Source organism: Cotesia typhae, unplaced genomic scaffold (assembly GCF_013202065.1).
Source record: "Cotesia typhae breed Kobodo isofemale line unplaced genomic scaffold, CoteBio_Ctyphae scaffold_13, whole genome shotgun sequence".
Classification (NCBI taxonomy): domain Eukaryota; kingdom Metazoa; phylum Arthropoda; class Insecta; order Hymenoptera; family Braconidae; genus Cotesia; species Cotesia typhae.
The window spans coordinates 1322574-1347531 of NW_027423774.1; the positions used below are offsets into that span (position 1 = coordinate 1322574).

The 24958-nt window shown below is 28.6% G+C and overlaps 7 protein-coding genes across 11 annotated transcripts; 3 read left to right on the forward strand and 4 right to left on the reverse strand.

The window, feature by feature from the left end:
- Positions 1-144: 144 nt before the first annotated feature.
- Pig-l (phosphatidylinositol glycan anchor biosynthesis class L) lies at positions 145-1880 on the reverse strand. The gene is made up of 5 exons (XM_074255070.1): positions 1345-1880; positions 1151-1232; positions 703-899; positions 477-607; positions 145-415 (listed from the first exon to the last, which is right to left on the reverse strand). Exons 1-5 carry the CDS (start codon positions 1655-1657, stop codon positions 275-277), a joined length of 864 nt encoding a protein of 287 aa, XP_074111171.1. The 5' UTR covers positions 1658-1880; the 3' UTR covers positions 145-274.
- Positions 1881-2319: 439 nt separating this feature from the next.
- Dos (daughter of sevenless) lies at positions 2320-7051 on the reverse strand. The gene is made up of 6 exons (XM_074253301.1): positions 6643-7051; positions 6407-6535; positions 6023-6203; positions 4930-5940; positions 4707-4846; positions 2320-4621 (listed from the first exon to the last, which is right to left on the reverse strand). The coding sequence occupies exons 1-6, from the start codon at positions 6721-6723 to the stop codon at positions 4379-4381; spliced, it is 1785 nt and encodes a 594-aa protein (XP_074109402.1). The 5' UTR covers positions 6724-7051; the 3' UTR covers positions 2320-4378.
- A 347-nt stretch (positions 7052-7398) lies between these two features.
- Positions 7399-8536, forward strand: LOC141534162 (NADH dehydrogenase [ubiquinone] 1 alpha subcomplex assembly factor 3). Its single transcript, XM_074253326.1, has 3 exons — positions 7399-7580; positions 7670-7802; positions 8033-8536. Exons 1-3 carry the CDS (start codon positions 7528-7530, stop codon positions 8444-8446), a joined length of 600 nt encoding a protein of 199 aa, XP_074109427.1. The 5' UTR covers positions 7399-7527; the 3' UTR covers positions 8447-8536.
- A 119-nt stretch (positions 8537-8655) lies between these two features.
- Positions 8656-16484, reverse strand: LOC141534158 (ATP-binding cassette sub-family G member 8). 3 transcript variants are annotated; one of them, XM_074253317.1, is made up of 6 exons: positions 16396-16484; positions 11755-11879; positions 10905-11684; positions 10271-10776; positions 9696-10162; positions 8656-9613 (listed from the first exon to the last, which is right to left on the reverse strand). In XM_074253317.1, exons 2-6 carry the CDS (start codon positions 11865-11867, stop codon positions 9017-9019), a joined length of 2463 nt encoding a protein of 820 aa, XP_074109418.1. In that variant the 5' UTR covers positions 11868-11879; positions 16396-16484; the 3' UTR covers positions 8656-9016. The 3 variants fall into 3 exon arrangements, with proteins under 3 accessions (XP_074109418.1, XP_074109419.1, XP_074109417.1); XM_074253318.1 differs by lacking the exon at positions 16396-16484 and adding an exon at positions 16361-16379; XM_074253316.1 differs by lacking the exon at positions 16396-16484 and adding an exon at positions 15641-16023.
- Positions 16410-19618, forward strand: LOC141534160 (ATP-binding cassette sub-family G member 5). 2 transcript variants are annotated; one of them, XM_074253324.1, is made up of 7 exons: positions 16410-16522; positions 16636-16756; positions 17325-17556; positions 17634-18209; positions 18302-18524; positions 18612-18826; positions 18924-19618. In XM_074253324.1, the coding sequence occupies exons 3-7, from the start codon at positions 17358-17360 to the stop codon at positions 19589-19591; spliced, it is 1881 nt and encodes a 626-aa protein (XP_074109425.1). In that variant the 5' UTR covers positions 16410-16522; positions 16636-16756; positions 17325-17357; the 3' UTR covers positions 19592-19618. The 2 variants fall into 2 exon arrangements, with proteins under 2 accessions (XP_074109425.1, XP_074109422.1); XM_074253321.1 differs by lacking the exon at positions 16410-16522 and having other exon boundaries at positions 16622-16756.
- A 132-nt stretch (positions 19619-19750) lies between these two features.
- Positions 19751-21872, forward strand: Arp6 (Actin-related protein 6). The gene is made up of 3 exons (XM_074253325.1): positions 19751-20122; positions 20464-21435; positions 21516-21872. The coding sequence occupies exons 1-3, from the start codon at positions 20043-20045 to the stop codon at positions 21643-21645; spliced, it is 1182 nt and encodes a 393-aa protein (XP_074109426.1). The 5' UTR covers positions 19751-20042; the 3' UTR covers positions 21646-21872.
- On the reverse strand, positions 21813-24957 carry LOC141534159 (BBSome complex member BBS2). Of its 2 annotated transcripts, XM_074253320.1 has the most exons (10): positions 24686-24957; positions 24498-24617; positions 24227-24415; positions 23733-23915; positions 23425-23647; positions 22974-23353; positions 22714-22818; positions 22317-22629; positions 21989-22243; positions 21813-21924 (listed from the first exon to the last, which is right to left on the reverse strand). In XM_074253320.1, the coding sequence occupies exons 1-10, from the start codon at positions 24914-24916 to the stop codon at positions 21830-21832; spliced, it is 2094 nt and encodes a 697-aa protein (XP_074109421.1). In that variant the 5' UTR covers positions 24917-24957; the 3' UTR covers positions 21813-21829. The 2 variants fall into 2 exon arrangements, with proteins under 2 accessions (XP_074109421.1, XP_074109420.1); XM_074253319.1 differs by having other exon boundaries at positions 21839-22243.
- Between the last annotated feature and the right edge of the window lies 1 nt (position 24958).

Consider the following 24958-nt stretch of genomic DNA (forward strand, 5'->3'; position numbering starts at 1 on the left):
AATTTATCTACTGCAATAAAAATAGCTATATAATGAAATTAATAATGTTAAATAAAACTATCCAATTGTTTTATGTCAAATCTTAACAGTGATTAAGAAAAATTGTATCTTCAAACCTATAAAAAAAATTAATAAAGACAAATATTCGAGTGAATATTACAAGTCGTTTATTATTTATTACACTTTTATAGTTATAATTATTATATACGTAATTATAGCAGTTATATGTACAAGATTGAAATACAAAGCACGTTTTATTATTAAAATTTAATTATCAGTCATCGTCGTATTGAAGATCAAATTCCAAATCTAACGCATTTACTTCTTGAAGTGTATTTATAAATGTATAACGTGAAAATATCATGTACAACTTACGAAACCACACATATTGAGATTTATGAGCCTTCATTGCAGACTAAAAATTTTAATTTTCATTAATTGATAATTTAATTTAATTTTATTCATGCTTTACTCACCTGTATCGTTCGGCGCTGCTCATAGTTAACTAAATACCAATAGGAAGACGTTAATAAACTAATTGGCAAGTCTAGTAGATGTACATATTTCCTTAAAATATTTACAGATTCAAGAATATAAAGTTTACAATCTAAAAAAAAAAAAAAAAAAAAAAATGAATTAATATTATTTTTTAGAAGGTAAATTTAGTATGTACTAATTTTATAAAGTCAATTGCATACTTACACGAAGGAATTTTTTTTTCTATGCATAAAGAAGCAATGGCATAATATAATGATATATGATTTTTATGACCACTCACACCACGCTTATCGAAAGTAACTACAGCATTCATTTTATATGTTTCTATACAATGTAAAATATTTTTGGAGACAATACTTCCGGACCATTGTACTTTGGGATTATCAGGTAACTCTGAATTTCTGCAACATGATTTTAAATCGTATTACCAATAGTATTTTATGTAATAAAAATTATAAGGCTGAAGTTAGCAGACACTTGACAATTTTTTTTTTTTTTTTAAATGAAGTAGGAATAGAAAATTATTTATAAAAATGTCATTTATAATTTTTCAGAGCTTTTAAAGATGAAATTTTTAAATAAAATTTTTTTGTTATACAAAATTCTAAAAATTATCAGATGTTTCTCAGCTTCAGTGTCATTAAAAACTTACATTATTATAGTGATGTTAGCCTCTGGTATACCTATAATTTTAGCAGAAGCCCATAACTCCTCTTTTCTTCTTTTATGTCCACCTATAAACACACTTACATATATTGATAGACACATTGTCTGGTATTTAATCCAGATATTATTAATTATTAATAATAATGACAAAAAAAATAATTTTAATAAAATAATAAGTACCATTAGTGAAACATAACAAGTAAACATTAGTAGTTTTAAATTTACTTAGCCAGTAAATCATAGGTCCAAAGAACATCACTTCATCGTCAGGATGTGCTGTTACAAATAGAATTTTTGATGGTGGTCCTGGTAATTGCCATGCTTGATGATTAACTCTTTTCAAAATTACATAGAGCAAGATACAAACCAAGAGATATGCAATCAATGTAATTATTATTTGCCACGTTATTTCTCTTATGTACCACGACCACCATTGCCCAATTTCATTGATTTGTTCGTTGATAAAACGCGTTGGTGATTTAATATCAAACATTTTTTTTTTTTTTAATTTTTTTTAGTATCACCGATCCTTTGAATTTTTTTTCACAAATTACCTGGTACCGTCATTGCTTTTTTATTGGGTAATATTTTTTTACTATCCGAGGCTAATTCAATCATTTAATTTTATATGTAATCAGATATAACAAATATATAAATATATTGTAGGTTATTTTACATCAGAACAGGAATTGATTGTACACTTGGCTCTGATGATAAAAAACTATGCACTATATATATCGACTAATTCAAACTGGTCATAAATATAACTACTTATATATGTACTTACTTAAGATAAACACTTATAACATTAAAGTTAGCTGTCACTTGATAATTTTTTAATTTTCTTTAACAAAAAAATTTGTTCTAAAAAATTATTTTAAAAAAATTACATTTTTAATTTATTAAAATTTTTACACGTTCATTTTTTTAATAATTTTTCTTTGCTATAATTTATTTGTTAAAAAAAAAATTAAAAAATTATTTATAATACTTTAATTGATAAATTTATAAAAATCTCTTAAGAAAATAATTAATATTGGTAAAGTAAAAAAAGTATCTCAATTAAAAAATTATATTTTAAAATTATTATTTTACAAAAATCAAAATATTTTCTGATAATTATACATATTATTCTTAAAGATTATTTATATTTGGAGTAAGTTCGAACTTATTAAACTTGAACAAATTTGTTTGACCAGATTAGGCCTTTAGATATGTAATAGTATACTTTTTTAACAAAGAAATTATTTAAAACTAATCTTATAAATTATAAAACATATTGGTTAAAAATATCTTGATATTGTCAAAAATATTGATTTTATAAATAAAAATTATACCTAGATTATTATTTTTCTTATATTAAAATATACTTCGGCATAGATATTAATGAATGATTTCTAATTATATATATCTTCAAAATTATCATCATAATGTAAGATAATAAAATATCATATAATATAATTGTTTATTTTGCAAATGATTATTATTGCCTGTATATTTATTTTTAATAGAAATTTGAAGAATTAATTTTTTGTGATTTTTTTACAACTAAATACTTGAATTATTTTTTGCGTTAGTTGTAACATCAAAATATTAATTACGATACATTTAATTAATTTTTTTCTCTTCATTATGCTTTAATTGACATGATAAATACTATTAAATATATTCAATTAAGTTGTTAAATTTTTTTAAGCTACATAAAATACAGTTTAAAAATATTATTTTCATCAATTATCATTACATTGTACCTATTGTATAATTTTATCGTTGACATTATCAAAAATGTATTAAAGAACCTTTCTAATTAATTATATTTTAACTAACTACAAGATCATTCACCTTACTTTAATTGAAAATAATTAATTAACTTACTTATGAATTATTAAATCACATGCATAAATGCAATATACATATACAAACACATATATATGTGCACGTATAAACAAATTTAATATCTATTATAATTTATATGTACAATACAAAACTTTAATAGTTTTTTAATCACTTCTCATTTACGAATTTTTGAATTTACTTTACTTGATTGGATAACATAAAGTAAAGAACAATAAATTATTCCATTATGAATAAACTCCAATACTGTTATTATAAAAATTACTCCATATGTGTACGATTAAATATCAATAAAACAGCTTTTAGACATTATTTTTAACGTACTACAAAATCTTCCTGTGTCTACAATTATATCAGATTTTTTATATTTATAATTGCATAATTAAAAAAACTATTTGAAAGTCATTCGTAGTTTCGAAGAAATAATTTCGTATAATTAAAAACAGTTTAAAAAGATATTCCATTAATGATATAGTTGCAAAATTATTTCAGTTTTTTTATTTATAATTAATATATTCTATCTTCAGATCCAATATTCATTTAGCTAGTAATTTTTGTTTATATTAATTCGAAATAATCTTTAATAGTGTACTTTACCATTGTAATATATAGTAGTTTCGTAAATATCACCACAACAATGAAAAGATCTAATATACACTTATATTTTCTCGATAACACAGCTTTTGTTACAATTTCTACAATTAAAAAATATTTATTTATCACGGTTAAAATATTTTGTAAAATATAGCTTTACAATTTTTTATATAATCGATAGAATTTTTTTACATTAAATCCGCAACATCTTAACTCTTTATTTCTGTTCTTGAAACTAACTCTTTTTTTTTTTTTTTAATATTTATATTCTTATTTTAAAATAGCTCACTCCTAAATTATGTTTATATCAAGATTACAAATCGTAAAATGTTTTTTGTTTTTTCAATTCTAAATTTAGTTTTTTACTTAATATCATTGCAATTAAAATCAAAAAATTTTACACTCACAATATACTTGCTTTTATAAAATTTACCGCTTTCTCTAATTCTTAAACATTATATTTTTGGTCCTTAATAAAAAATATTGCTACCCATTGCAATAAAAATGCTGATTTTTTATTAGAACACTATATTTGCATAAAATATATATGTTTTCAATGTTAAAATATGTCAATCAATTTACGGTATTTTTGATACTCAAATATCCAAAATGCGATATCAAATGCAATGTCTCCAGAACACTCTTTTAAATGAACCTTATCAAAAATAATCTATGCATCACTTATTTTGACAGACAGCAAAGTGTGTGCACATTTATTTATCCGTATATACGAATAAACATATGATGAAAAGAAAGTCAAATTAGTCTAAGCTAATTCATCAGTACGTTTTCTCTCTTCTTCAACTCGTTGTCTTGTACGATTAAAGGCATCGGTTTTCAAAAAATCCACAGTTTTATAAACAGTAGTATTAGGCGGCGATTGAGCCGGCGGTAATGTTGATGATGCAAAACTTTCAGAAGCTTCTAAATCAAGATCTAAGTATTGTAAAACTACTAGTCTTCGATTTGAGGCCGGTATAAAAGTGTTATTATCCTGATAATAGTAAATCTGTCACGTTAAATAAGACAAAAAAAAAAAATAAATTAACTAATTATAAAATGAAATAAATAATAATTAAAAATGATTTACTGACTTCTTCCTTATCATCGACAATATTGTTATCTTCGTCTGATGTCGAACAATGTCGTGTACTATGTCCGTGAGCGTGTGGCGTAGGGCTGGGAGCTGCTCGCAATTTATTTTTACCAGGTGGCGAAGCCAATTGAAGCGGTCCTGTTTTGTTAAGCAAGGAAATAATTCAATAAATTATTAGTTATAAATTTATAGTTTTTAAAAATGTATAATATGTGTCTCACCCTCAGTAGGGATTTTAGTTAGCGGGGGTTTTAATTTCCGATTAATGCGTGGTGGTTCAGTAGCTAAATGATCAGAAGGACTCATTTCTGGAGCAGATAAAGTAGGACCAGGCGATGGTTCATTACTAATAATAGAAGTTGTATCACTGGTTTTTCTTCCAGGCTTTAATTCTCGGTAAACGACAGGCGGTGGAAGAACAACAGTTGATGATACACTACTCGAAGAATCTCTTATCAGTGGACTTGGCAAATTAGAATAAGTTGCAGTGGTTGAGCTCTCAGAACGAGGACTGGATGGTTCATCGTCATTAAAATCATATCTAAATATACGATCGTCAACAGAAGATGGTGCAGCATTACTATAACAATGCCTAGGTGTTCGCCCGGTTGTAGAGTTATCAGTACTAGTTGTACTTGAAGTACCTATTTGATGAGAGCGCGGAAAATCATATGTTTCATCAGAGATTATTGCAGTTGCTGGTGTCGATGGTGCGGGTGTCGCTGGTGTTGTTGGTTTAGAACTTTCAGTAGCACCATCTAAATTCAAATAATTATGTCCAATATTTTCTAATGTCATGTGAGATGGTTTTGGTGGTCGTGGTGGAGCCCGAACTGACTCATCAGCTGTAGGTGTAGCGGAATCAACAATTTTAAATTTACCAAAACGTTTGCTGACACTCCATGAACAAATTTTTGGATCACTCAAATTCTGAGGAAGTTTTGAATCGCCAGAAGAGGGAAAAGTTTCCCAATTGACACTCGGAATCGGTGTTGTCCATTCATCATCAGTGAAAACACTTTCTGCATCTGTTGTAATTGGTGATCTTGATGGAGATGGAGCGAGTCTCCGAGGAGCGTCGTAGTGTTCAGGACCATGACTTATAGCTGAACTTAGAGAGCTAGTATCATTTAAACGTCGGCCGGAAATACATTCACTGATGGGAATGTAAGGGCCTGATATGGTACTTGTAGGTGATATGGGCGGTGATTCTTGAGACTCAAAGTGGAATACTAAAAATTTAATTTTTATGATCAATACAAATAATAAAATTGTTGATTATTTTTATATTAAATTTAATTATGGATAACATACGTTGTTGTTCTTCATCCTGAGTATATGCTTTTAATCCACAGACTTGACATATTGCATCTACCCATTTATTCATGTCTGATTCACTCTCAGCCACCAAATAATAAATCCTCTTTGGTGTTTTCACATTGAACATATATTGATATTTTTGTTTACGATTTTCAAATCGTAAACCAGCATCAACCTAATGTAACATTATGATGATAATAAAATTTAGCATTAAATTACCATAAAAATAATAAAAGTCATGGTTAACTTAAAAAGATTGTCTTTTAAATTGTACAAAAAAATTTTTTACCTGATTTTTTTTATATTAAATTTGAACTTTGGTCATTTAAATAATAAACTATACTCATACTTACGATATGAATGATTTGCTATAATTACCTGTTCACATTGATCAAGATCGATGTGTCCTTTGAGTTTTCGACATCTCTTATCTGTATAATATTCTAAAAAATATTGTCCTGGTAATTCACCGCTATGACGAAGAGCAAACCATCGTTTTCTCCACCTCTGAGGAGTAAAAGAAAGTAATATATGTGTAATTAGTTTAACTCTAATTGCATGATAAGGATAAATGCGAGTATAATAAAAAAAAGTACACATAATAAGATAATTACCGCTCGCCAAAGTTTAGTAGGTGGCGATTTAATTAGCCATCCCTCGTGCACTATTTCTTGGGATGTTTTGAGCACTTCCATACCCGCTTTTGATTACTCACTTGCATTAAATTTGACCCGTATCTTGTCCTTTAGCCTGTGAATACCCAATTGATTGTGTATACGTCATTACACTGAACACCATAACGTTTATCTATTTTTGTCCAACGCATACCAACAAACTTATTGTTAACAAAAATAATATACACGCCCAACAATGTATATTAACTTTATGGTAATATGGTGAACAGCATTCACAGTCGAGATAATTTATTTTCCCCATTTGGGGAACGTTTAATGTCGTTTAATAATACAAAAAAGAAAAAAGCTCCAACATGCTCAATCTTTTATGTGAAAATAAAAAAAAGTCAAAACAGCGAATCAGAGCGACACCGTCAGGCATATACAAAAGATATATTTTTACTTTTTTATTTTTAGCTTGTCACAACGCCATCTGTAGTTTACGCGCCATTTTTTAAATAACAGAATTGTGTAATCATACTGAAGTTAGCGGTCAGCTGTCAATTTTAAAAATTTTTTTAACAAATCAATTACAATAAAAAAATGCTTCTAAAAATTTTCACTTGTAATTTTTATTAATTTTTACATGTGAAACTTTTTAATAATAATAAAATTTAATATAATTTTAATACACGAATCGTTTTCAATTCGAGCTAGTTCGGTTATCTTCGCCTCTATCGCGTGTGTCTCTATATTTTCTATATGCTGTAAAACTTAACCTCGATGGTGTAATTTTAAATTTACTCTTTAGATCATGAAGTATACATAAAATAATAACATTATTAATTATTTAATTAGTTGATGTTAAAATAAATAATTATAAAAATGACTAGTTTAATTTACCGCCAACTTTCTGTGTACAGAAATAAATTATCAGAGTAATTGATCATTCGTTTAAAATAAAAAAAAAAACGAATAATAAACATTAAAAATTGATTTTAATAATAAATTTTTTCTTTTATTACAGGCAATGTAAATTTGTACTATTAAAAAGATTTATGTCGATGCACAAAGGTGCATATGAGGGAGAAGGCAAAACAACAGTTACAATTTTGAATAAAGATCCTGAGTATGGTTTAATGATTGATGGTGTTAGTAGTGTAAGTTTTATAATTTTCACTATTTTCAATTAGACCGTGTATACTAACTCATTTATTTTTTTATTTATTAAGGTTCTTAAAAAATAACATTAAATTTAGCTGTCACTTCACAAATGTTTTAATTTTTTTAGCAAAAAAAAAATTATTAAAAAAATTGCTGTTATAAATTTATTTTTTTAAATAGATAATTAAATCAATTTATTAAAAGACGAATTATTTGTTTGCTACAGGTTGGATTCAAATTAAATATTGGTATTACTGTGTTGGGAGCGATGATACTATTTCCAAGAACCGCGATTGGATGGGGTATTAGGTCCGCAAGTGATATTCATAAAGATTCATTATCACTATTTAAAACAATAATACCAAGACCAGATATCATAATACTTGGTTTAGATAATAACTATCCACGTGATGCTCCATTCATTGTAGATTTTTGTAAAATTATCAAAGAGTTAGGTATCAACACGGAAGTATTGCCAATTATAAAAGCTTGTACGACATTTAATTTCTTAAACGCTGAAAAAAGGTATGTTGTGGGTGCATTCTTGCCACCAAGAGTTCTTGAGAAGCACGATACTCAGTTAATTGACGACGTTGCTATCCGAAGGGCGTTCAGAATACCTGAAAAAGGAGTCGATTAAAAATTTTTTTTTATTTATTTATTTATTTTTTTTTAAATATCTAATGTAAAGTCTAGCTTAATTAAAGGAAAATGTAAATAACTTATACAACTGACTTTATTTTTATTTGCAAATTTCGGAAAACAATCCCATTATGTCGTTTAATTAAATAATTCAAACTATAAATTTTTTAATAGTAATTTAATTCAGACTTAAAATTAATGCGATAATTTTTTTAAATAAAAATTTTCTCTTTAATTCGTTAAAAGCTTAGTTTAAAAATACTATTTATTTAAAGCTATAGTAAAAAAATTTTAATGATATTTAATAATATTCCATTATAATTTTAAATCATTTTTATACGTCTTGTAAACAATAATTATTGTTACAAGTATCGCATTTAAATAGACATTGATAAAAGTTGATTATTCATTTATTGCACCACTATCGTATAAGATGAACTTTATATAATATATATGGCTAATGTGGCACATAATTATTTATTTCTTACTATAAAATACTAATATACAAAATACCTATTTCACATTGCAAACAGGTTAAATAAAAATTAAAAACAAAAATATATATTATCTACGGCTTATTAGGAGCGCTTCGAGGTCTTTTTATCGTCGTGTAGCGTATCAACATAAATCCAATAATGATTAATAATCCGATGACACCAACTCCAATACCCAATTCAATACTAGTTAAATTGTTCACAGTATTAAGAGCTATTTCTCTTAAAGCAGCCGCTCCGTCAGGTGGTTCGCAAGGTGCTTGTACAATAATATCTTGTCGTTGAACTTGTTTAGCTTTACAATTCGCTAACTTATTAAGTATTTCTGAACTATGAATCTCTGGTAATAAAACAGATAGTACCCACTCCATAGGACTGAGTTTTTGATACCAAAGTGGCAAATTTTCCAAGTGTAATGTTACACCACCGCCTAAGGTTATTTCACCAATTATTACCCCAGATATTAACGCTGCAACTCCGCTCCATTTGCAGATATGAGCAAAAAATATGCATATTAAATGTTGTAACATAATATACAATAATCCATAAGCAAGATAATTCCAAAGGGATGTAAAACTATCATTGAGAGTTTCGTGAAGTCCAGCCATTGCAAAAGCAGGAATTAAATATGTTAAGTAAACAAGGCACCATGAAGGAACACTACAAATAAGCTGAAAAAAAAAAAAATCATTTATTAATTAATAATGAATCAATATTAATTTTCTAATTTATTTATTTTTAATAATTAATTACCTCTATTATAATGTAGATAAAACGTCCGTACAGACCATGTTTTATATCACTTTCAACGTTGGGTCGTGCATTAACAACTTCACAAATTCCTATTAAACCAAGAGGCCAGAAAAAAATTCCAAAACTGGAATAATACAATCCTATCCTATCTCTTAAATGCAAATTACTATCTGCAGCAACATTCCAAAATATTGCACCGAGGATAATACTCAATGAAGCGGCTACAACTATTTTTTGAATAAGTCTGGTCATTGTCCATGGTTGGCTGTATATGAGAGTTTTCAAAAGCAGAGCATATATTTGGATAAATACATTGGCATTGTATATAACCGGTGGTAGTGCTCCAGGCGGACTTGGATCACTCAGGCTTGGTAATCTTGACCTTGCTAACTCTGCAAGGTGATCTATTCTTTGTGATGATTCCAACATTGCTTCCGCTGATAAATCATCTAGCGTTACTAAGTCAACTGTGAAAGCAAGATTTTAAAGCATTTATTATGGTATTATTATAAATTTATTGACTAATATTTAAATTAAAAATTAAAAAAAAAAAAAAAAAAAAAGAATAAACTTACGATAGTAATCTGATGGATTTTTGAAAGGTGGACAGGGAAACTCGGCCAGTGCAAAATAAGGCAACATATCTCTTCTCGGACCAGAGTACATTATTCTACCGCCGGAGGTAAGAGCAACTCGGGAAACCATTGTGAGTATTTCATAAGTCGGCGGATGTAATGTCAAAATAACAAGCCTTTGTCCTCTAGTTGCCCAGTGTCTCAAGTACTCGACCAGAAAAAAAGCATCAAAAATATCAAGGCCATGTGTGGGTCTATCAAGGGTCAGTATATGTGCATCTTGAAGCAATCGACATGCCAACGATAGTCTTCTTGCTTCGGAGGTCGTTAATGAATTAACTAAACAGTGTTTAGTAGCTTCCAGTCCCAACTCTTGTAATACTGCTTCGATCTCCATATCAGATGTCCTGGAACCGCCTTTAAGACACATATAGAAGCTAAGAACCTGTTGTGCCGTCAAGCCAGGGCTTAAACAGCATTCTGCTGGTAAATAAGCGACTCTTGATCTTTAAAGAAGAAAAAAAAATGTGACAATGAATTGAAAAATTCAATTGATATAACATAATTATTTCATTGAATAGCATACTACGCAATAGATATTACATAGTTGTATCATACTACTGAAATTAATTACCTGAGAGCACGCGAGGTCACTGGTCGCCCATTCAATAAAATATTTCCACGTTTAATCTTGCGTTTACCTGAAATCACTTCAATAATAGCTGTACCCTCTTTTTCAGTTGTTGCCATAACTGCAAGTACATCTGTAGCACCAGCCTCAAGCGTTATACCGCGAAGTAACGGCAAATTATCAGATGAAGATAATTCTAGTTCACGTAATTGTAGATGAGGATGCTGGAGCGATGGGATTCTTCTTAATCCTGCACCTAAGTAGCTTTCAAGTCCTGAATGACTTGGTACTGGGCCTCCCAACACTGTTTGCCCATATCCTGGATCAATTGGCGCTATACTGTGACGTCTATTTGGTCGTCCAGTTTGTAAAAGATTAGCTTCACTTACACTTCTCAGTCTTGGGTGATCTTTTACGATCAATTGAGAGTGAGCTTGTTCCCGAGGCGCGACATGAACCTGTCGGAAATCAGGATCACTTCGAGCAGATCTCATGGCAGAGCTTGGTTGTGGTGGCAGTCCACTGTGGGATACTTTTCTACCTTCTTCACTGGAGTCATATCCACTGGAGCCATCTTTAGCTCGCGAAGGGGGAAGTACACGTGGCAGTCCAAATTTTAAATATGTGTATGAATTGTTTGCCAGTGGGCTCTTCGGTCCATATCGTGGATGTCTGAGAATACTTTGTACCGTCGAATCGCGAAGTTGAAAATTACCGTAAGGCAGAGGTGATTTTTCGGCTGAACCAAGAGCCGAGTCCGTAAAGTCAGAGTTTAAATTTTGCCTACATTAAAATAAAAATAATTAATTACAATAAATAATTTATTACATATATTAATTTCAAATTTTCATACCTGTAGATTGACCAGGCATGAAGATCTTCACTTGCTGGTGGTTCAAGTCCTCGTGTATCAAGTACTCCAGGGACTGAGTATCTTCTTTCGAGTTCCCAAGCCTCCGATGTCATTGTCTCGGATTACTTGGAATAAAAAAATCTAAAATTACTTTTCAATGTTTTAAATGTTTAAAAAAGAATTATTGAAAAAGAGAACAAGCTATATCCTGTTTAAATTTGCATTTAAAATGTAATTTTGTTTTATTTGAAAAACGTAGCTTGTTAACATCGAAGAAATAAAATAAAATTGTAAAGGATATGAATAACAGGAAAAATTACGGCAATACCGAGCTTCTTTTTACTATCTTAGTGAATATAACGCTATTGAACTGAAGTCATGAATTTCTAGTTGCAAATTTACTAGCCGACATTCCAGAATGACTTGTAAACACGTTTTCCGAGTACCTGTTTTAAATTTTTCACTCAAATATTTAACAAAAAAGACCACCTGGGTATTAATGCTTAACTATTTTTATTTCTCTTTATTTACAATTAAGCCAAGTGGAAGAATTCGTTTATACTTAAAAGATAAATCAACTTACTCATCCACCTGATTTTTACACACTCGATAAAATCATTAATTTTTTATTTAGAAAAAAAAAAGAAGATTAAATAGCTTGTAAAAAATAATACTATGCACGTGACATGTGTTTACAATACGAAGAAAGAAATTGTAAATAAAGTTAAAAAAAAATGACGATAAAATTCCTCACAGCTTCTCACTTAACGGTTTTTTGTGAATGGCCTAAAAATCATCGTCAGCAGCTGTTTATTACTGTTGAATTTATTAGCTGCGCATCGTTAATCTAAGAAAATACACTCATTTTATTTAATTTGTATTAAATTAATAAAATTTTCTATAAAAAAAAATTATGCGATAGCTGATGAGGCATAAACAAGTATGCGGGTGAAGCAATAGGAATACGATATGAAGATCATCAATTTCAAGGTAAAAATGCTGATCTGCACATGTGTTAAGAATATGAGTATGTCAAGGTGTCATGTATACCTGAATTTTTTTTTTTTTTTTTTAATTTTTATGTTTCTTCAATTTCACCATCAGTTTTTTTTTTTTTTAAATTTCTTCACAGATAATTTTACAAAGATAGTAAAAATTCAAATTATCAAATTGTTCATAAATTACAAGAAGAATATTATGAAATAGATTTTGAAAAAGACATCTTTGATAGACAATGTAAAATAAATATTATAAATAGGTCGAAATATAAACGAAACTAATTCAACACCTGCTGAGATAAAAAAAAAAAAGTAAAACAAACTTCTACCCGCACGTGTTTAATCATGAAGCTAAAGAAGTATACAATAGTAGTATATATTCACAGCTGATACATGTACACTCGAAATAAAAGCTAAGACTTTCTAATTGTCATTAGAATTTTTTTTCTTCATTACACATGGCATACCAAGAATATGGCATATATTTAATAAAAATATAAATAGAATCCGGAAACATGTTTCTGATACTATGTGAATATCACAATACCGTTACCTCGTGGCGTCTGGAATCTCAGAACGTATCATAAACATAACGTATATCTACATGAATATAAGTCATTAAGTATTTTACTTTTTAGAAGAAAAAAAAAAAAAAAAACCATTGATACTTATTCTCTAGTCACTCAATTACAGTAATTCTGTGTGCCTCAGTAGACTGGAAGCACCGGTAAAATGCATATGCAACGGAAAAGTAACATGGGTCTTTCTTGATAGTAGTCTTCACTATTTTTATATGAGAAAACAACTGTAAAATTAACATACTTAATATCAAATTAATATACTATTAAATGACATTTGTTGTGGAACCAATTGGAATATAAAATATTTACAAATTATTTCTTTGAATTATATATATATAATTAAAAATATTATTGGAAAAGTTGCGTTGACAGTTCACTGATTTTTTTTCTAATTAATTATTTACAAAAAGTTTAAGTACCGTTAAAAAATATTTTTAATGGGACTGTACAATAATTTTAAAAAAACTATTTAATTGATTGAAAATTATAATGCAGAAAAAAATTTATATAACAAATAATTAGAATAAACTTTCTTTAACGAAAATAAACTTATATTAGCAAGATTATATAAAATTACAAATAACATTTCACTTTCAAATTAACATAAATGCATATTTAAATTTTTATTACAATTAACCCTTGAGCTTCATGAAGTTATATCATTTGAAAACAAAAGAATAATATTATCTTTAATTTGATAAAATTATTACTTATTGTTAAAATGAAGAAACGCAATTATTATCGTTTGCTGTACATTGAAGTTTCATTTTCTTTTGGACATTTACATTAGAATTTATCACAATATATATTCAATTTCTCTATAATAATATAATAAGATGTCGTTTACTTCTAAACACGCGAAGAAAAGTCCCACGCACCGGTTTCCATGTATTTATATTATAAACATAAATTTAAACTCAACTAAATAATTTAAGAAAAATTAATGACAAGTACACGTGATTGGCTCTTATGCAGAAATTACTCCATGCAATAGTGACCCTAATTCTTGACAATTCCAAGACATTCCATTATATTTCTTAGAAATCGTGGAAACTATTCGTAAAAATCACATAGCAAAATAAATCTCTCTTTTGCGCGTCGCACATATCACTTATAGTTAATTCATAAATTAGAGCAACCGAATAATTACTTTAAATAATATATACTTTACACTTCATTCATAATAATTTATAAAGTGCTTTAAGTAGAAGTAATTATCAATACTAACTATTATTACAATATTATGATAATTATAAATGATAATTCATATTCACTATTAATCTAAACGTTATCTGAATTGCAAATAGCCGTACACTTGCATGAAGGTCACTGTATGTCTTCAACGCCCTATCGCGTATGTTCGAACGCCCCTCATAAATTTTTAAATTCTTCAATTAAAAATTCTACTTCTTGTATTTATTGCTCAATAAATTATTTATGCTATAAAATAATAATTATTAATAATACTAAAATTGCCGAAGGCGTTTCTTTACAAATAAAATAAAATAATAAAATTAGCGGTTAGCTGTCAATTTAAAAAAATTTTTTTTTTAATTAATTACAATAAAAAAATGCTTCTAAAAATTTTCATTTGTAATTTTTATTAATTTTCACATGTGAAATTTTTTAATTAAATTTTTTTTTTTTAATAATTTAATTGCTACAAAATTCTAAAAAAATTTTTAATGTCTATCAACTTCAGTGTTATAATTATTATTAATAATAATTATAAATCTGACATAAATAATTAAAAAAAAAAAAAAAAAAAAAAAAAAGAAATAGTATCCAGTATCAATACATGAACGTGATCTCGATACATGATATATCCAGCGGATATCGATTCCCGCTTAGGTGTTAATACAGAAGAAATACAATACCCGTCGTGTGATATTATTCAAAAGAATTGTTTAGAAAGATTTACAATTAGTTGTAATTAAAAGGCGAGAGTCTCTTCCTGAGTCATGGCACGTAAGTTGGTTGCAAAAAGTACTCTAATATATCTTCAATTACTAAAACTCTTTTTATATATGTATATATATATATATATATATATATATATATATATATAACGGCGTAAACTACTGAATTATTTTTCCAGAATCAAGCAACCACAACGAAATGACCCAACGATGAACAATACTCCTAGTAATACAAGATAAAAATCATCCATAAATTAAATACATAAAATAATAATTTAGTACTTAAGGTTTTAAAAACTTAACAACTAATCAATTTAAATATATTATGTTACAGTAATAATATAATAATTTATTAAACAATTGGTGAATGAATAAATATATGACTCACCCAATGAAAGTATTGTAACAATAATAATAAAAAATAACGATAATAGTAATCACACTATTCTCATCTCATTAAATAAAACACCGGCAAAAGTGAGCCTTCGTAGCTTCTCGTGCATTGAATGCGTATATGTTTAAATTATTAACTAATAAATAAGAACTCGCGATCGCTGACGCTTACTTTCAGAAATTAACTTAAAATTCGCGCATTATATTTTTTATTAAGTTAATTTTCATCAATACACTGCATAAATTAAGTAAATTATTTTTAGGGTGAGTAAAATTAATTTAAAAAACAATTAATTAATCGTAACATTATTAAAAGTTAATTTTTAAAATTAATTTCAGGTATCAGCGATTTTTTTCAACTCTAAAGTCAGAACGTTGCCACGCACTGCCACGGAAAGTCGATGGCTTCAAGGTATGGTACCCAGTGAAACTAACACAGGACCAAAGACCATACCAGCCAAAGTAACTTAACTAAACGTACGGTGTAGATGTATAAAACACATACACCTATAATGACAATAATAATAATAATGATGATGATGGTAATAATAATAACAACAAACTCTTCTATTCTCTGGCTCTCTTTTACCAATGCACTTTAAATTCTTTGCTACTCGCAGCTCCTCCTTCTTTTCAACCATCACCGCTACAAATACCTACAGACTACAATCCTACCACTAATTCTGTGTACCTCTACCTTTGTAAATTCCCCTACCTGTTGTACGTTTTTTAATAAGGGAAGACATTCACCTCTCTGCTGGTATTACTGCTGGAGAACCACGGTGTGCTATGGTGAGCCACACGGTACTGCTTACAAGAGCTGAAACAGTACAGTGTTAAAGTTTTAGTTTTATCCAGCGTTCTTCTGTATTTCAAGGTATCTTTGAATACTCACTTTACTTCCCCACCGACACGAATCGTCGCATCGCCACTACACCGTTTAGTTTAATTTTAACAAACTTTACAACTCATTCAGTATAAATATTACAGTTTGGTGTGAAAAAAAAAAATATTATTTTATTTTCTTCAATAACTATAAGAAGAAATATACTCCAATAAGTCATACCATTGATTTATTTTAACAGTCAATTATGAATTGATAAGAATTGAGGTAAGATCCTTTATCTTCTTTGTAACTAATTAGTGTTAGAGTTTTTTAATATTTATAAACCATAAAAAATGATTATTATCAATTAAAAATTTCGTTTTAAGTAATTAGTGTCTTTTAATAAGAAAAAGTCTTAACTCTTATCTCAAATGTATAATTTACTGCTTAGAAATCATAGAGTGGTTAAATTTATAAATGTATACAATTATTATTATATAATTATAATTTTTTAACTACTATATTATTTACTTGACCTTAATTAATAAAACAATTTTATAAATTAAATGATATTAAAGTTAGCTGTCACTTGACAATTTTTTAATTTTTTTTAATAAATAAATTTGCTCCAAAAAATTGTATTTGTAGTTTTTTAAAATTTTTAGGTGTCAATTTTTTTTATAAATTTTTTTTTTTTGCCATAATTTATTTGTTACAAAAATTTTTTAAATTATCAACTATCTGCTAAGTTAATTTTCATATAAATTAATTAGATGTAAAGAATAAATATTCCTAAAATGTAACTGAAATTTTTGAATTTAAATTAAATTAAATATTTATTTTTGTTTTGCAGATTAAATTGATTTAAAAGATAATTAAAAAAAAAATGAATGTACATGAGTGTATTTTGGATGTTTCCAATGTATCATATTCAACATCAGTTTTGATAGAAGGTGGGAGTTGTATATCAAAATCAGAGCCAACGGCAGTATTGAGAGATGTATCAGTTAAAGTTCATGGAGGTGAAGTATTAGCAGTTTTGGGTTCTAAGGGCTCGGGAAAGCGAGCATTACTTGATGTCATCGGTATGAATTTAATAATTATTTTTGTATGCATTTGTAATTTTTCTTTGCTTAAAAAAAAAAATTGATTGTTTTTGCAGCTGGAAGAGCCAGAGGTGAGAAACGTGGAAGAATAACTCTTGGCGGAAGCTTACTGACACACGAATTATTTCGACGTCATGGTGGATACGTAGCACATAGATGTTACTTATTACCAAGCCTAACGGTCCGTCAAACTTTAACTTATGCTACCTGGTTAGCCAATTTAAACAATCGTGAGCTTCGTGTTCGTCAAACGTTGGCTGACTTGGCGTTGTCTCAAGTAGCGAATAGATCAGTTAATGATCTTACAAAACCGGAATACCGTCGACTGATGTTAGGAGTCCAGCTTGCAAAAGATCCAATGCTTTTACTTCTTGATGAACCAACATGGGATACTGATCCACTGAACACTTACTTGATTGTTTCAATGCTGTGGTCATACGCAACTAGACGTGGTTCAATTGTTGTATTGACAATGGAAACACCAAGATCAGATGTTTTACCTTTTGTTAGTCGAGTTACACTTTTGTGTCTTGGAGCTGTTGTTTACTCCGGGCCAACGAGAAGTATGTTGGATTACTTCACTTACATTGGATTTCCTTGCCCTGAATTGGAGAACCCATTGATGTACTATCGTAAGTTTTAACAATATAAATATACATTAATCAACTCTTGAAACACTTACCAACTCTGAATATTAATTATTACTCGCATTGTTTATTTTCAGTGTGCCTTTCAACAGTAGATCGCAGATCGCGTGAAAGATTTCTAGAATCAAATCAACAGATATTGAATCTAGTTGAAAAATTTAAAATAGAGGGTAGCTTATATATTAAGGAAGCGCCACAGGGGTCTGCTAGTGTTAAAGAAACACCTGTTGGATATTTACATAAGGGACTAGGACGTGGTATTAAACCCGGATGTTTTTCTACACTTCTTGCTTTGTACTTGTAAGGATTCAAGTTCATTATGAATAATTATTTTTTCTTCTTTCATTAATCCATCACAATTAATTTTTTTTTTTTTTTTTTTTGCAGAAGAGGAATGGCAGCAACTTTTTCGTTTAATAAATCAGGCTTAGGACACTTTGCTGCGCGTCTTTTAATGTTACCATTCTGTATATCTCTATTAACAATTTTGTATTCAAACTCCAATCCGATGCAGTCAAGAATATTTTTACAAGTAGGAGGTCTTGTGTTCAATTGTTTGGTATTATTTTATATCAGTGGAATAGCTACAACTGCATTATTATGTGAGTAAAAGAAGACAACATTTAATAGATTTAAAAATTAAATAAAAATATTTGGTATAATTTATTTATGAAGCTATATGACGGAAATTTGTTTTAGTTCCTGGATTTCGTGCAAGGTATTATCAAGAAAAAAGGGAAGGATTGTACGGAGGAGCGATGTTTTTATCTTCATACACGTTACTTAGTTTACCACTGAGTTTTATTTCAACAATTATTTCTGTTGGGATTTTGGTACCAATATTGGAATTAGATGCAGTGTCATGGGCGTATGCTTCAGGAACTCTTTGGGCAAGCTATGTAGCAGCGGAACAAATAGCGGTGGCATTTTTTATGGTCATTAAGCGACCATTAACAGGAGCAATTACTGTATTATATGTAATTTTAATATTTCTGCTTGTTGGCTCGGGAGGAGTACGTAGTCTCAGAAATATACCCAATTGGTTGGTAACTATCTCAGTAGCACTGCCTACAAGATACGCATCATTAGCAATGAATCAACTTACTGTTGATATGCCGTCATTTTTGAACTTACCTTACAATGAAAGCTTATCATGTCCTGGCATACCTGGATTGTGTAGATATCCAGATGGTAGAGCGTATTTAGTTGAACGTTTCACACGGGAAGGGCAAAATATATCACAAGTATTAAATGTGGATCTTAATTTACTTATTTCGCTAGCTATTGCATTTGCATTAGTTATTTTTAACAGTATTATTTATCTTGTACCCCTTCCAGCTAAAGTTAAAGCTAAATTTCGCGAATAATAAAAAACTTTATATGCGTTATACTTACTTTAAGTATTTAATTTATTTCACTGATCAAACTTATCACATTGTAATTTTTATTGTCATTAAAAAATATTATTTTATCGTAAGTAATTTTAATTATACATATTTAGGTCTGGTCAATTTTTAAATTTGATAAAATATAAAATTATTTTAATTTATTATATTAACTCAATAATAAATTTATACTGAAGCTAGCTGACAACTGTCAATTTTTTAAATTCTTTTTTGCCATTTATTTTTATAAGGGTAAATTATGTTAGTCTCTTAGAATATGCTCTAGATGGCTCAAGACGCGATACTTGACACTCTATTTAGTTTGAGGTTACAAATACGCTAGCTTGTTTACTTTTACACTCACCGTTGAAATTGGTCTATATAATACAATTTATTTTATCAATAACTATTAAAAAACTTTTATAATTAACTTATGAAAGTAACAAAAATGACATTTGTTATCGACAATGGTGCTTATAGTGAGAAAGTTGGATTTACCTCAGATTCTCCAATGTAAGTCATTCTTTAAAAAATTTCCTGTTGATTTTAAAAAATTTTTTAACAAATCAATTACAATAAAAAAATGCTTCCAAAAATTTTCGCTTGTAATTTTTATTAATTTTCACATGTGGAATTTTTTAATTACATTTTTTTTATAATAATTTAGTTGTTATAAAATTTAAAAAAAATTTTTAATGTCTGTCAACTTCAGTGTCATATAAAATAATAATTGAAAATAAATTTTAAAGAAAAATTGGCATGTATTTTTTAAAATTTATATTACAATAGTCTGATATGTGATGTTATCAATTTCGAGAGTATTTTAAAATATTATTTATTTTTTATTATTATAGGATAATTCCAAATTGCATCATGAAAGCTAAAAGCGAACGTCGCAGACCATTTGTGGGCAATCAAATAGAAGATTGTCGCGATGCATCAGGTTTATTTTACATGCTTCCATTTCAAAAAGGATATCTCGTAAATTGGGACATACAAAAAACAGTATGGGATTATATATTTTCTAAAGAATGCTGTTCAGTAAATTTAAATCAAACTTCTGTTATAATAACTGAGCCATTGTTCAATTTTGCGCCAATTCAAGAAGCAACTACAGAAATTTTTTTTGAAGAATACGAATGCCAGAGTCTTCTTCAAATAAATACATCGAATTTATCTAACGTTAATTATAAATCATCCAATCCTAAATGTAAAGCCAGTATTATTGTGGACTCGGGTTACAGTTTTACTCATATTGTTCCCTATATTAATGGAGTTAAATATAAAGAAGGCATACGTCGAATTGATGTTGGAGGAAAATTATTAACGAATCATTTAAAAGAAATTATTTCTTACAGACAATTGCACGTTATGGATGAAACTTATGTTATCAATCAAGTTAAAGAAGATTCTTGCTTTGTCTCGCAAGATTTTTTCAAGGATATGGATCTAGCTAAAAGTAAATTAGAAAATAATCCAATTGTCAAAGATTATGTTCTCCCGGATTATACGGCTCTCAGACGTGGTTTTCTCAGAGATCCCGAACCACAGGGAGAACAACAAACACTTAGATTAAGCAATGAAAGATTTGCCATCCCTGAAATTTTATTTAACCCTTCTGATGTTGGAATACGGCAAATGGGGATCCCTGAAGCTATTATGGATTCTATAAAAGCGTGTGATGAAGAAACTTGGCCATCATTGCTGTTAAATATTGTGTTGACTGGTGGTAATGCTAAGTTTCCAGGTTTTCGAGACCGTATTTATAAAGATCTTCGCACATTAGCTCCTGATGAGTTTAATATTAATATAACTCTACCTGAAAAGTAAGTACATACATTTTTTTTTATTTATTGAAATAAATTTTTTGAAGTATTTATTTTAAATGATACATTTTTATCTTTAGACCTGAAACATATGCTTGGGAAGGTGGTAAAATTATTTCTCAAGATTCAACATTTAACTCAATGCTGGTAACACGAGAAGAATATGAAGAAAATGGACCAGCGTTATGTTGTGAAAAATTTAATTTGTAGATTGCGAGTAAACGAGTTATATTAATTGTACATAAAAATTTAATATTTTATTTTATAAAATTTTCACTGATTATTTATTAAATAATTCTAAACATAAAAAAGTTGTCTATTTCAATAGAATATACTTTATTGAATTTTTATAAAATATTTATTGATAAATTTTTACTTACATTGTAAAAAAAAACTATCCATTTTGTAATGCCTGGATTAAAGCTTTAGAATTTTCATCTTGAATGGCTATTCTGCATCTCGAGACCGTATTTGTTGAAGCCCGACCCACTAAAATAAATATAAAAAAAAATTATAATATTATAAATGACAAAATTAAATATTAAAAAATTACCTCGAAGTCTGGAAGCTTTGCGAACTCCTATATTAAGTTCTTTCAAAGTAGATGTAAGTTCTCTGCTACTATTCGTCCTAATTTCATTCTCTCTCATAAGATCGCTGTTAACGTTTTTAAGTTGTAGAAGACGCTTTTTCATACCCTCAACATCACTTAAAATTCTTGCATCTTCTAACCGGATCACAAGATTTTTTAAAAGAGTCGAGTCTCCTGCTGCATCGGCTTGAAGCCGAGCATCAACTTCTCGCAAGCCTAATAGCCAGAGTCGTAAAAAAATAAATTAAAATTTATAATCTTGTAACTTTTTCTCAGATCTTTTTAGTACCTTTGACACGTTCTAAAGCAGTACATAATTTTTGCTCTTCAACTGGAAATCTTGCTTCAGATCCAAGTTCCTGAATACCTAAATAAGTAGCCAAAGACTGAACAATATCACCAGCGAAATGCATATCTTCTGTTTGAATGCTTGCTTTCCCTACTGCACTCGCTCGGATACAATGAATTTTATTATCTCTCATTCCTTGCAGCCAAATTTCAACAAATGCGGCCAAAGGACCTTCATCTGGCACGTCGAATTCTTTGCTAAGTAAGAAAGATTGATTCAACCACAAGGCAATACGTTTTAATCTCTCAGCAATCTAAAAAATTACAAACGTTTTATATTACTGTAATTTGTAATATTATTTAATTTTTATATTTCTAAATAAAATTAAAATTAATACCTCAAATAATACTCCACAATTTTTAAACTCTTCAGATAAATTTTCTGGCTTTGAGATTATTTCATACATACAAAATTGTGGCAATTGTCGTACAATTTCAAAAACCTAAAAAAATAAAACTACGATAATTGAAATTTTATAATCAATAAAATTAAAAGAATAAGGAAAAATTATTTAGCCAAAGTTTTCTTATTTATAATCCGCAAATCTCGACAGCCACATAATGACTGCAGGTTGCTGGTATAAAATAAACAAGTTACCTGATATAAATCATTATTGACAGTCCCCATACAAACTTTAACATGAATATCAACAGTCATATTTTTATCGGGTTTTAATTCAATTTCTAATTCTTCTTCTGGTCTAGGTGGATGCACAACCATTGTTTCGCCTTCAAAAAGACCCTCCGCAAATACAATAACGCAGCTTATTAATAAACCAGGACCCGCAGCAAGAGCCAGTCTCACAGCACCTTTACTTGGAAACATATTTACGGCTAATTTAGAACCAAGGTAATTTTGAAAATTAGCTCCACGCTGCTTAAGCTCCATTGTTAATGCTTGTTTTCTTGCAAGCAATTTTCGAATTAATTCATCTGGCTCTGGTGTACTTATCATCAACCCAGCTCCATATCCTCGAACTGTTAAATGTTTAGAAATATTTAAATATTTTATTTAGTATTTTTAATTAATATAATGGCGAGTTAAAAACCTTCTCCTGTAATAGAAACTATTACTAAATCTGGTCGTCCAGTACGACGATAATCAGCTTCAACTATTCCAGCAACAGCAGAGTTTAATTGTATTTTGAATGTAACATCGCCGGTCAAACAAGATCTTGCATCCATTTTTCCCGAACTCCAACCAGTTACAATTTCTAGTTTGCCATCACCATTCACGTCAAAACTTCTTATTGATACAACTTTATGCTTCGACTGTAATAAATAATGATACTTTAAAATAGCAAAGATGCTAATATAAATTTACTCTAGTCAAATATGATAGTTAAATAAAATTTACCTTAATTCTCCACAATCTCTGACCACTTTCATAAATACCAACAGTTCCATTGTCAACTACATAAGCGAATTGTCGACCTGGCAAAGCTAAAAGAGCTGTCACTGGTGCTGTCTCTTTTATTTCCCATAAAATTAAATCTGCTTTAAATACTTTAATTTCACAATCTTCGGATCCTGTCATTAACTATACAAGTGAAGATTTCGTGTGAGTAAATATGTTATCGTAAATTTATAAAATATTAAAATTTTTTATAACAGTGAAATTGGCAGACATTTGAAAATTTTTTGATTTTTCTTGAAAAACTAACTAATTAATTTTAATTTAGCATGACATTAAAGTTAGCAGTCATTAGAGAATTTTTAAATTTTATTTAACAAAAAAATTATTTTCAATTTTTTTAAATTTCTAAATGTCAATTTTTTTTTTTTTTTTTTTTCTATAATTTATTAATCAAAAAAATTATAAAATTCATCTGATGTCTCTTAATATTTTACCTCAAATTCATCATCACCATCAAAATCAAATATAGCTAATGATCTGACAATTCCACCCATTATTGTCCAAAAAACTTCATTTCCTTCTCCATCAATAATTGTAATAGAACAATTGCTACCAATTATCGTTACTTGATTTGACAACCAACTAAGTTTACCAACGGCAATAGAATACACACCATCTGGAATCTGTTAAGTGTAAATAAATAATTTTAGTTCTAATTTTTTTTTTTGATGAAAAAAAGATTTAAAAAAAAAATTTAATAATTACATTTTTATAAAAAAGATCTGCATTTTCTTCTACTTGATAAGCTAAAATATGAGTCGAAGTACCAATTAAAAGAATATCCCTTTCGTCTTCTGTAAGGCGGCCGGTACAGAGAGATAATATCTAGAAATTAATTTAATTTAATTAATAATAATTTAATGAAACAATTTTTTTCTATAAAATATATTTACCTGTTTGCCAATTTGAAGCTCCGCAAGTTCTCCATTCCATTTGAGACGTTTTTCAAAATTTTCTTCTAGAGTTTCATTCACGCCTATCGGCGGCTGTCGGTGCGGACTATGAACGAGAATACTACCAGATGATGTCGCGACAGCAAGACAAGCATGAGAACCATCAAATTTGCCACAAACTACTAAAACTGGTACAATTTTCCGCTCAAGATTTAATGTAAATGCTGCCATAGCTGTTATGCTTTCATTATGACATATAAACCCTATTTGAAT

Excerpts from the sequence above, each read along its gene's own strand:
- Pig-l (XM_074255070.1), bottom strand. The coding sequence starts at position 1,657 with ATGTTTGATATTAAATCACCAACGCGTTTTATCAACGAACAAATCAAT. Across the intron at positions 1,233-1,344 it reads CTTGTTATGTTTCACTAATG|GTGGACATAAAAGAAGAAAA; the intron begins GTACTTATTATT and ends GTGTGTTTATAG. Across the intron at positions 416-476 it reads AGCAGCGCCGAACGATACAG|TCTGCAATGAAGGCTCATAA; the intron begins GTGAGTAAAGCA and ends TAAAATTTTTAG.
- Dos (XM_074253301.1), bottom strand. The coding sequence starts at position 6,723 with ATGGAAGTGCTCAAAACATCCCAAGAAATAGTGCACGAGGGATGGCTA. Across the intron at positions 5,941-6,022 it reads TCAGGATGAAGAACAACAAC|TATTCCACTTTGAGTCTCAA; the intron begins GTATGTTATCCA and ends TTAAATTTTTAG. Across the intron at positions 4,622-4,706 it reads TTGTCGATGATAAGGAAGAA|ATTTACTATTATCAGGATAA; the intron begins GTCAGTAAATCA and ends TTAACGTGACAG.
- LOC141534162 (XM_074253326.1), top strand. The coding sequence starts at position 7,528 with ATGACTAGTTTAATTTACCGCCAACTTTCTGTGTACAGAAATAAATTA. Across the intron at positions 7,581-7,669 it reads TACAGAAATAAATTATCAGA|GCAATGTAAATTTGTACTAT; the intron begins GTAATTGATCAT and ends CTTTTATTACAG. Across the intron at positions 7,803-8,032 it reads TGATTGATGGTGTTAGTAGT|GTTGGATTCAAATTAAATAT; the intron begins GTAAGTTTTATA and ends TGTTTGCTACAG.
- LOC141534158 (XM_074253317.1), bottom strand. The coding sequence starts at position 11,867 with ATGACATCGGAGGCTTGGGAACTCGAAAGAAGATACTCAGTCCCTGGA. Across the intron at positions 11,685-11,754 it reads CATGCCTGGTCAATCTACAG|GCAAAATTTAAACTCTGACT; the intron begins GTATGAAAATTT and ends ATTTTAATGTAG. Across the intron at positions 9,614-9,695 it reads TTATCTACATTATAATAGAG|CTTATTTGTAGTGTTCCTTC; the intron begins GTAATTAATTAT and ends TTTTTTTTTCAG.
- LOC141534160 (XM_074253324.1), top strand. The coding sequence starts at position 17,358 with ATGAATGTACATGAGTGTATTTTGGATGTTTCCAATGTATCATATTCA. Across the intron at positions 18,210-18,301 it reads GAACCCATTGATGTACTATC|TGTGCCTTTCAACAGTAGAT; the intron begins GTAAGTTTTAAC and ends GTTTATTTTCAG. Across the intron at positions 18,827-18,923 it reads AGCTACAACTGCATTATTAT|TTCCTGGATTTCGTGCAAGG; the intron begins GTGAGTAAAAGA and ends AATTTGTTTTAG.
- Arp6 (XM_074253325.1), top strand. The coding sequence starts at position 20,043 with ATGAAAGTAACAAAAATGACATTTGTTATCGACAATGGTGCTTATAGT. Across the intron at positions 20,123-20,463 it reads TTTACCTCAGATTCTCCAAT|GATAATTCCAAATTGCATCA; the intron begins GTAAGTCATTCT and ends TTATTATTATAG. Across the intron at positions 21,436-21,515 it reads AATATAACTCTACCTGAAAA|ACCTGAAACATATGCTTGGG; the intron begins GTAAGTACATAC and ends TTTTATCTTTAG.
- LOC141534159 (XM_074253319.1), bottom strand. The coding sequence starts at position 24,916 with ATGGCAGCATTTACATTAAATCTTGAGCGGAAAATTGTACCAGTTTTA. Across the intron at positions 24,618-24,685 it reads AGCTTCAAATTGGCAAACAG|ATATTATCTCTCTGTACCGG; the intron begins GTAAATATATTT and ends ATTAATTTCTAG. Across the intron at positions 24,416-24,497 it reads CAGATCTTTTTTATAAAAAT|ATTCCAGATGGTGTGTATTC; the intron begins GTAATTATTAAA and ends TACACTTAACAG.